General features: G+C 35.3%; 1 protein-coding gene across 1 annotated transcript; it reads left to right on the top strand.

Annotated features, from left to right (window-relative positions):
• The first annotated feature begins 3,006 nt into the window (after positions 1–3,006).
• On the top strand, positions 3,007–3,768 carry LOC138305093 (uncharacterized). The gene has a single exon (XM_069245493.1). The coding sequence runs from the start codon at positions 3,007–3,009 to the stop codon at positions 3,766–3,768; it is 762 nt and encodes a 253-aa protein (XP_069101594.1).
• Positions 3,769–10,970: the final 7,202 nt, after the last annotated feature.

Here is a 10,970-nt window from a genome sequence, read left to right as displayed (position 1 = left end):
ATCTCCATTATCCTCCAGATTTCGCTCGATTATCCGGATTGTCGAGTTTATTGCGTCGATACTTTCGGCATCACTTAGAAAATCTGACGGTAACGTCGATAAGTTATATTTTTTGCTGGAATCCGGGATACTTTCTTGATTTCTTGTTGTTGTCCGTTTTGTTCCCATAGTAAATCCGATAGTAATTTCACTCCCGTACAATAAAATTGGCTTAACCAATGAATCAAATAGTTTTAATTGTATATCTATAGGTAGGTGCAGATTCCTTATTTTACGATACAAGGCGAAAAGTGCCTTTTTAGCTTGATCACATAAATGTTTCTTAGCAATGTTAAAACTTCCATTATAATTGAAAATTACTCCTAGATACGAAAAAGTTCCTACGATATCCAATCTATTATCAAAAATGGAAAAGTTATTTGCTGTTTTTGTTTTTCTTTTCGAAAAAAATCATCACTTTAGTTTTTGTAGTGTTCACCACAAAGTTTCCACATTTGACAATAATCTTGAAACATATCTAACATTGCTTGCAAACCATCAGCTGATTCAGACATCAAAACGGTGTCGTCAGCATATAAAATTAGAAAAAGTCGAACATACATGTTAAGGTTCTCTCGACATAACTCATGGATTTTGTTTAGACAATCAACATTTTTATCAGCAAAATAAGTTTCTAAATCATTCAGATACAGGGCAAATAAAAAAGGTGAGCAATTTCCCCCTTGTTTAAGACCGATATTGGATGTGAACATCTCTGATTTTTCATTTCCATTTTGTACACAAGATTTTGTGTTCGAATACATAGCATATAAAACATTAAATATTTTGCCAGTTATATTACTCTTGATTAACTTTTGCCACAGGCCAACACGCCAAACCGAGTCAAAGGCCTTTTTGAAATCAATAAAAGCACAGTAAATTTTTTTACCTGAAGACAAGTACAACGATATAAGTACATATTTTTATGGAAATCCCGTACATCTATGCTCTAGGTTTTTTTATTGTCACCTCCATTTTTAAAATGAAGATGTAAAAGCAAATGGAAATAAAATATACCTGATCATACCTAGGAATATATGTTACATACACATATATATATGTCGTACACAGGTAAAACAAAAATGGAAGGTGACTTATTCAGAAACAAAAATGGTTCTAAGAACTATTTCAACTAAAGGTTTAACCTTAAAAATTATTCCAGTCTAGTACTATAATTACGGAATCGTGGCATATAGCAATATTCCGTAATTTCTAAGGTATTAGTAAAAATCGTTTCGAATCTAAATGTACATGTATAGTCATACAAGAAGGGTTACAACATTATCACACTAAATATAGTTATTTAAATATCACTTAATATATTTTTAAAAAGGTACAAGATATTATATCTATTTATAATGCCTGTATACAAGTAATTTCAATTTTCATTTGAACACTTTATGTGGTTACTTTTTGGATTATACGATAATGTTCTTAGTACATCACGTGACAGAATACTGGATTCTCATTGGCTACGATAAATGGTTCCGCTCGTTACCTCCTTGCGTACGCTTCACTGACAGCGAGCCTCTTGTGGGAATTCCAACTGGTAGTCTCATGATGGCTACAAGAGAAATAACGTCTTACGTCGTTCTATGAACACTGGGTTTCACTTAAGATTTTATTTACTTTTGTTTAAATCAATAGTGCCCGGGCAAGCGGGTGATGCCAGCTATTGAAGTGAGCGGAGCGCGCCTGGCGAGAGAGAGAACTAAGGAAATTGAAGTGGCGTGAACGTGAATGTATTGTGACGTCACCATAACATGACGTCATTATAACGTTCGGCTTCGACCAAGACGTCAAGATGGCGGACAGGCTGTTGTGTGCGGGAATGGAAGCAAATGTTGCTTTTCTACAGAAGACAGTTCACTAATGTTCTACATTGTTCTACTTTTAATTTTCATGAAGCTGAATCCCGTTTTTTGAGAATCCCATATTTCTGCGGCAATTCAAAGGTTGTTCTTTTAATGTAACAACGTGGTCTGGAAATATGTTCGAATTAAAACTAACACAGCTACAACGATTGGAAATGTTACAATGCCATCAGGAGAGCTAACATCGACCTCCGAAGAAATAGCCAACACTATGAATAAATACTTCGCCAGTGTGTTTACTGCAGTGGAAAGAATCAGAGAAAGACCACACCTTTCAACCAGAAATTATGCTGAACCCCTTGAGACGATTACTGTGACTGTCACACAAGTTGAAAAAGCCATCAATAAAATCAACCCTAACAAATCACCAGGTCCAGATAATATCCATCCAATGCTGCTGGCAAAAACAGTTAATGAAATAAAAAGTGTACTAACTATTATATTCAATAAATCAATCCAAGAAGGGACACTCCCAGACCCATGAAAAAAAAGCCAACGTCTGCCCAATATTCAAAAAAGGTTCAAGGAAAGGACCCAAGTAACTACAGACCAATCAGCCTGACCTCAGTACCTAGCAAGATTTTACAAAGAATAGTGAGAGACGAAATTGTCAAACATATGGATACCAACAACCTATTCACAAAAGAGCAACACGGTTTCAGACAGGGACGTTCATGCACCACTCAATTACTGGAATGCCTGGAAGACTGGACAATATCAATGGATGAAGGGCACAATACCGATGTGATATACCTGGACTTTAGCAAGGCGTTTGACAAGGTATGTCACAGCTTACTGCTACACAAACTGGAACAATATGGTATTAAAGGGAGAGTACTCCAATGGATCAGAAATTTTCTCACGGACATGGAACAACGAGTAATTGTTAACGGAACACGTTCCCATAGTCTACCTGTAACAAGTGGAGTTCCCCAAGGAAGTGTTCTGGGACCTGTACTGTTTCTGATCTATGTAAATGATATTCCAGAAGTTGTGCCATGCCTCGTTAAAATGTTTGCTGACGGCACCAAAACTTTACAAACAAATATCTACTCCGGGTAGCAGACAAGAACTACAAAATAGCATAGATAAAATGGTAAAGTTGGCAGAGAACTGGCTGATGACTCTCAATCTTACCAAATGTAAACATATGGAGATTGGTAACAACGAGAAAACATCACAATACAACATCCGGAACGAATCCTCTAACATAACTATCCAGAAAGTCTCAACAGAAAAGGATCTAGGTGTGATCATAGATGAGAAGCTGAACTTCTCGGAACAAGCTAACATAGCAGCACAAAAAGGAAATCGTATCATGGGAGTAATTTTTAAGTCATTTACATACATGGACCAACATATATTCAGAACTCTTTACAAATCCCTGGTACGACCGCACTTAGAATATGCCACTACCATCTGGTCACCATTCCTACAAAAAGATATCATCAAAATCGAAAATGTCCAACGGAGAGCTACAAAGAGGATTAAAAATATCAAAGACTTGTCCTACGAAGACAGACTTAGAACATTGGGTCTCCCTACACTGGAGTATAGACGAAAACGTTGTGATTTGATTCAACTATACAAGATTATTAATAAGCATGATAAAATAGTCTCAGACACAATGTTTAGTAGTCGACCATACCAGTCAACCCGAGGAAATACCCACAAACTGTTCAAGAGACAGGTCAGGCTGAATACAACAAAAAATGCCTTCTCCAATAGAGTCGTCAACCACTGGAATGCATTACCAAACGAGGTAGTCAACGCCAAGTCGATCAACAGCTTTAAGACTCAGCTAAACAAATATTGGAAGACCAACAACAAGTTTGTCCTAAGTGAACATCCTTAGTGAGGCCGGTAGTGTAACTTTAAAATAGATTTGGTCTAAGGAAACTGCAAAAGAGACTCTATTAAACACATATGCAGCCTATAGACCAATTCTGATCGCCAGTCTACTCAGGTTTATATACTCATTAACCATTAAGTAGTACAAGTTGTTTGGGGATTGCCCCGCCACTTGTATCAGTGTTCCCCATTATATATCATTGTATCAATCTACCCTATAGATAGATCATAATTTTATGAAACTAAATCTATTAACTAGTACGTATAGACATAGGGTACCCTCAATTCATTTGACACCAATATTTTAAAAATGATACATATTTTCAGTCCCTATGACTGGAATTTATAGATATTTTATTTTTTTGTTAATAGTGATACTTTTAAATTTTTGTAAATAACTCTATAATATCTGTGCGTGCGTAGCCGGAACTCAAAAGTCGGTGTAGGAGGGGGAAAAACCCCTATCTCCACCAAGATCTATAATACCATCAATGCCTCTCTACAAGTGTGTACACTTTCAACGAGGCCGCCATCAGCGAAGTATCAGCGAAGTATGGTGTGGAAATGAAGATAGCGTTGCTAGGTATCGCTTGACTTGCTTCTATCAGGCCTACGATGACATGAAAAACGGTCTCATGTCTGGGTGATGTACTAAACCCATTATGGCCTGGTTGAGAGGGCACTGTTGCCTCATAGTATTGTCTCATGATGGGATGGACTATTCCATCCCTCGACAATACTATGAGGCAATAGTGCCCTCTCAACCAGGCCATAATAGATAAACATATAGTATTAAATCTCGGCATGACATACAAAACGGTCGACAATGAATATACTATTTTAAGGATTTAGTATAATTTTGAAATAATAAATTTAAATCTACACTTAAACTGTAATTTAGGATCATATATCAGAAATACCATTGATGTATTTCTGCTATTTAGTAAACGTTATGGATAAAGTTTCAAAGGCAGCAATATAGATATACATATTATTTTCGGTATAAGTTCGGTACTGTTACTCCAATATCACATAACTGAAAACCGTCCACTTTTTATTTTTATTCAAAAACTGTGCCGTGTTTGCACCGTTATAACAGAAGTTTGAAATCAAAACACGGATTCTAGATATATTCCTGCTAAATTTTGGGATTTTACTCGTAAAAAGATGGTGTTACATTATACTGTTTTTTATTACACTGAAATTTACATCATATGCTATCTAAATCTCAGTCCAGACTGATCCGAACATCATTTTGATATCGCTATCAAATTGGACTGATTATCTTATCTAAAGTTAGATATATGCTTGTTTGAATTTTTGAAATGGTGTAAATGGAATGTTTTGAAACTGAAAATATCTACATCATAAAGCTAGAATAACCATTTACTCGAAAAACTCAAATCGTAGATCTAACGTATACGTATATATGCTGTATACATGTATAGTACTAGGCTTACAGTTGGTAGTAGACTAAAGGTTACACATTGTGCACACGGTGTGAACTACGAGTGGACACGGAGTGCACGAGGTTTAGACTACAGGTAGACACGGAGTGCACGAGGTTTAGACTACAGGTAGACACGGAGTGCACAAGATTTAGACTACAGGTAGACACGGAGTGCACTACGTGTGAACACGGTGTCCACTACAGGTGGACATCGTGTCTAGGTAAAATGTCCACTACATCCAGACCACAGACAGACTAGATGATGTGCCACAGAGATATGAGAAATGTATTTATTCTGCAGTCTATATGGACTTTGACAGACAGAAATATTTATTGCGATCAGAAACATAATATTTATTGCAACATAAAAATTGCCGTTAATTACTGGAAATCATTCGTACTGTAATGTTTATTTTAATAGATACATATAAAGTAAAATGTGTCAATATATATTATCATACAATTTAATTTATAAATAAGGACGTTAATTAGAATTTATAAAAGCAAATTAACTGCGTACGGTAAACCACATACTGGTTATGTCTCATCAATGGATAGTTCCCAGTAAAAACTATTTTTTATTAGCTAGTTATATGTAGTTTAAAGATGAAATTCTTTTTCGTACGCATAAAGTGATGAACCTTGCGTGGAGTAAGATTTTTAGTGTAAGCAAATCGTCGCCAGAGATATTTTGATCGGCAAATTATTTTGATTAAAAAGAATATATTGATGGGCATAATAAAAGCAAGGACATATAAACATAAACAAATTAAATTCTTCATAAAATGTTTAACTATGTATGTATGGAATATAGTTTTCTAAACGGCAAGGTGCGCGAAATAGTTTTAATCCTGTCAAATGTATAATACGTATACATTTGCTACATGGAACCTGGCGCGTTGCAAAGCATTGGAAAAATGAGAAATCGTCCATAGACGTTAAAAATCGGCATAAGAAATTACACTTTATTGTGTCAACCGATTGAGGAACCTGTAAGCACTGGCTTAAGAAAGCAAAAATTTATTATCGGGCATGTGGCTGCTCGTGAGCATCAACACTGTTCAAAGGACCGATCGCTAAAATGTAGGTCACATGCCTGATAACAAATCAAACAGACAGAATCAAAATAAATCCAACTTCTACCCATTTAAACTGTAGATTCATAGTTGTTGATTAGATTCTGAATTTGTCATAATTATTTTAATTCTATAAACCTTGATAATTTGACAATATCCTATTCTGACCTTCTTTTACAAACCGCGTGAGTTACATGATAACAATCCATACATGTAGTATATTGTACACTTAAATTTGCTCGCTCGAAAGGTAGACCCCTAGGCTAGGACTGCAGTTGCCATGGTCACTTGGACTCCATACTGTTCCATCAACCACACAGTGTGTTCCCGCTACGCCTACATTCTATAACAATAGGTAAAAAGATCAAAGAAAGTGTAATTATAGTCTGTTTCATACAAGTTTCTGATACATGTACTTCGTCTACTTACCTGGAGTTTACCTATGCGTGCATGTAGAATAATAGTAGTCTAGTAGTTTACTAGAAATTATAGTAAGAAATATAGTAGTTTACTAGATAATTCATCAATATTACATGTACATTATAGAATAGTCCTCATGATGAAATATCATATTATAAAACATTTATTATGATTAATACATTAATGAATCAAGTATAAAACATTTATTATGATTAATACATTAATGAAAAGTAGGAAATATCATGTTGTATGCGTTCGATTTCAAGGTTTGTCATACCACGGGTATGATAATCTAAATTACCTAACATTGGTCAGAGTGGGGCCAGGGGCCTGGGGCCTTCTTTGGGCACCCTTCAATATGTTCAGTCAAGTGTATCACAGACTAACAACATCTGTATACATGTAGTACCTTATCCCAACCCCAGGAGGTCCATTTATAGCATGCTGTACTTAGGTGGCAGCCTCTCTACATACATACATTGTACTCATCACACAAATACGTACAGTTATACAACAATGCTAGTCAATAGGGATTATGTATTTTTTTTACACTGGCTTTTTACATATATCAGAAACCTGATTACATAGTATCATGACTATGTATATAAAATACCATATTACAATGTTGAATAAGTACCTAATCTAAATTAATTTTGATTATAATATATACATGTATTATTGGTAAATTCAAGGTTGTGACAGACATGCATGATTTACGCATTGTACATGTACAGCTCCCGTCAGCTCCACTTCACGGCTGCCTGTCATGACAATAATTGAGGTGTATTCAGCATCACTTACTATATGTTTTGCCAGCTAGTTTTTACCTCATCCCAATCTAACCCCCACCCGGGAAACGGTGTACATATAACCCAGGCTCTACATCAAGCATGTACATGTATCTAATAAGAATGGTACTATGTGTTTCAAACTCATGAACCTATATGATTTTTAAACGGTAAAGTATATTTGTTTGTCTTAACAAACTTCCTTAGAAACAATTCTAAAATCACATATTATATAAAGATACTGCCCCCATTTTCATAAAGCCGTGCAAACACAGAAGGCAACGATTCTGCCCTCTGGCCATCTATCGATGGTCACCTTGAGGCACCTGTATAGCTGGATACTGTGGCTTACCTGTATGTTTGACAAGTTATAATTATTGGACCATGACGCAATATACGGTCAAGATAACTTGCGGGTTGGGATCATAAACTTATTGTGTGTACCGGTAATTAAGAATCAAAACAAGCTGAATTGGGTGGGTACTTGTAGGTAGACTAGCCACCAATTAGCGGAGGACGTCATATAGTTTGAAGTGGATTTAATTCTGCATGATCTTTTAAAGACGTTCAGTTTTTAATAAAGAATATGTAATTAAGCTATTTTTACGTACAATACTTTTAGAACTTAAAATAGCAAGAAAAATATTATAAAAGTGTATATATTTTAATGAAAGACGATCTAAAAGGGTATCGCTAGACAACTGATTGATAGGCACCAAATCTTTTTGTTTAAAAGCTATGTATTACCCGGTATATGATTGTATTACTGATAGCTTATTATAAAAGAAAAGGTGTCTCAAAAGCACATTAGGACTGGTTTTTGCTGCAATTCAAAGTTGTTTTTGACTTGTGAAAATGCTTGATGTAAATGATATATATATATATATTTAATGCAAATATTATATATATATATATATAATGCAATTTACCCATAAAATATTTACTTTTGAAAACGTAATATAGACAATTTAAGATAAGAATGGCAGTGAAAAGGTTTTATTCATGTATACTAAAAAAATATCGTATTATATAGTTATATATACTGTACATTAAATTGTAGATGTTGTAATTAAAAAAAATAAACACTTAAAAATTATAATTATGTATTATCTCAAATTGAAGAACTTATTCTTCCTCGATCCCTTACTGTAACACATCACCTTGTCTGTCTAGGTCTCAATGTACCTGGACACGATGTCCACCTGTAGTGGATACCGTGTTCACACGTAGTGCACTCCGTGTCTACCTGTAGTCTAAATCTTGTGCACTCCGTGTCTACCTGTAGTCTAAACCTCGTGCACTCCGTGTCTACCTGTAGTCTAAACGTAGTGCACTCCTGTGCACAAGGGTGTAACCTTTATAGTCTACTACCAACTGTACCTTGTGTAGCCGCGGACTACTCTGACATCACAAGACCACGTGACCACCTAGCTCATTATCTCTGAACCGTAGTCGACACTACCCGTAAATCACGACCAAAACCAACCGATAGCGCTAAAAGCTAGGCGATTCGTTGGGTGGGACTAAATTTTTCATTCATCCAAAGCAATATCCTGACGTATTATAAAAAAAAAATTTTGGCTGCACAAATCCTTTAATGCTTGCGAGAAAAAACCCCATACTAAAACATCTTTATATCGGAACCATATCAGACCATTACATAATATAAATATCTGAATATTATTTTGATCAGCAAAATAACAAGGTTAAACTAAAATAATTGTAGCGTGCCAAGATAATTACCAAAAACCCAGAGGTCACTTTACAGTCAATGAAGGACTTTCAAATCTCATATATATGTCCAACCTCGATGCTCTAGACTATAGTCATATCCACCCCTTGCCTATGTCATAGCAAAACTGAAGGCAGTTAATGAGAAAACAACTGACTGACCACAGGCCAGTAGAAACTTCCTTTAAAGTTACAGAATCGGCGATGCCAAATTTCGAAGCTACACAATCAACCATATTGTACGGTTATGCGATTCTTTTGATGTAAATCAAAGGACCACATTAACTACTCATCCGTTGTCGCTGATAGAGCCTTCATTTTTGCTAAGACGAAGTCCAGTGGTGGATATTACGACAGTGAAGTGATAATAGCCCCTGGAGTATCGAGTGTGGTTTATGTTTCTCACAAAAATTGAGTAATTTATAAGTGATGTTTCTCCAATAATTGTCTCCGTACGAGACACACATACTGTACGACACACATGCATTCAGACACACACAAGCGTGCACATGTCCGCATCTTGTATATCTCATTAGGAGAAGAAAGCGATTTTAATTTCCCTCTCACTTATTAAGTCGAAGAAATAGGTCTTTTTGAAATAAACACACTCCATTTTTTCTATGAATTTAAATAAAGAGGATTTCTTTTAATATGATATTCGGTATCTTGCCAAACATTTGATACATTCGAAATTTTCCCGTGATCTTATTTTCGATTATATGGATAACACATGTCGACTAAACAAAGTCAAAATTAACATATGATGATACTTGATCGGATATTCCGTATATAAATGTTTTTACAGAGATAACAATTCACAGGTTTATATAAGAAAATTCGTTTAACAGCCAAGACACCTTTTATGTGACGTTCCGATTTCTAGTACGGTGTCAAAACTGATCATCGAGGTCATAAAAAACATATTGGGACTTGAGTTCTTATGCAGACGATCCATAGTTTTAATCCTACACTGCAATTAAAGTACTTATCAATGAAGAATACAATTGTTCTAAAAGGAAAATAATGTGTGGATAGCAATGTGAGCTTTCGTTGAATTGTTCCACAGATTTCCAAATCATTCTCAATTTAACGATTCCATAATTTGCAAATTGTATGCAATTTATATTTATCAGCTTTGTCATGATGTGTCCAAGATTTTTCCAACAAACGACTCGGGATATTCGTTGATATCATATTCCAAAGCGACAGCAACAAAACAAAAACAACCAAAGCAAGCGAATACCAATATAAAGGGAAAGTCGCACCATAAACTTAAAGGCCCACTACCTTTCCGGAGCAAAATATATAGATTTCTTAAAAACAATTAATAACCTCAGAAAATATATACCGATGGCCTAAGATGAGGTTACAACACCAAACATATGCAAGATTTCCTGCGTAATATATGATAACAATGGAGAGTCATTTCGCTGTTTTACCGTCTGACGCAGTGATAGCCAACTACCGCGCGGTATTTAGGACGACGGGGGGAAACATAAGACGACCCGCGTTATGAAAATTAACATTTTATTTATTTTAATTAAATTGTTTAGGAGGTGATAATAACGTTAAGCTAATAACTTTTGCAACTCTACAAAATTATCAATCTCGTTTTACATTCCCATTTTAAAAATCAAAAACCGTTTCGGAAAGGTAGTGGGCCTTTAATGATACTTACTTTATGGCGTGTTACCTTTCTGTTTCAGTCTGTATCCTTCTTCTAAACATATATATATATATA

The sequence above is a fragment of the Argopecten irradians genome, chromosome 12 (genome assembly GCF_041381155.1).
Source record: "Argopecten irradians isolate NY chromosome 12, Ai_NY, whole genome shotgun sequence".
Taxonomy (NCBI): Eukaryota; Metazoa; Mollusca; class Bivalvia; order Pectinida; family Pectinidae; genus Argopecten; species Argopecten irradians.
Note: the sequence above shows the minus strand (reverse complement) of the source record. Positions and strands in the feature narration are given on the sequence as shown.

Bases quoted from the DNA above. Each gene is read 5' to 3' on its own strand.
- LOC138305093 (XM_069245493.1), top strand. From the start codon at position 3,007: ATGGTAAAGTTGGCAGAGAACTGGCTGATGACTCTCAATCTTACCAAA.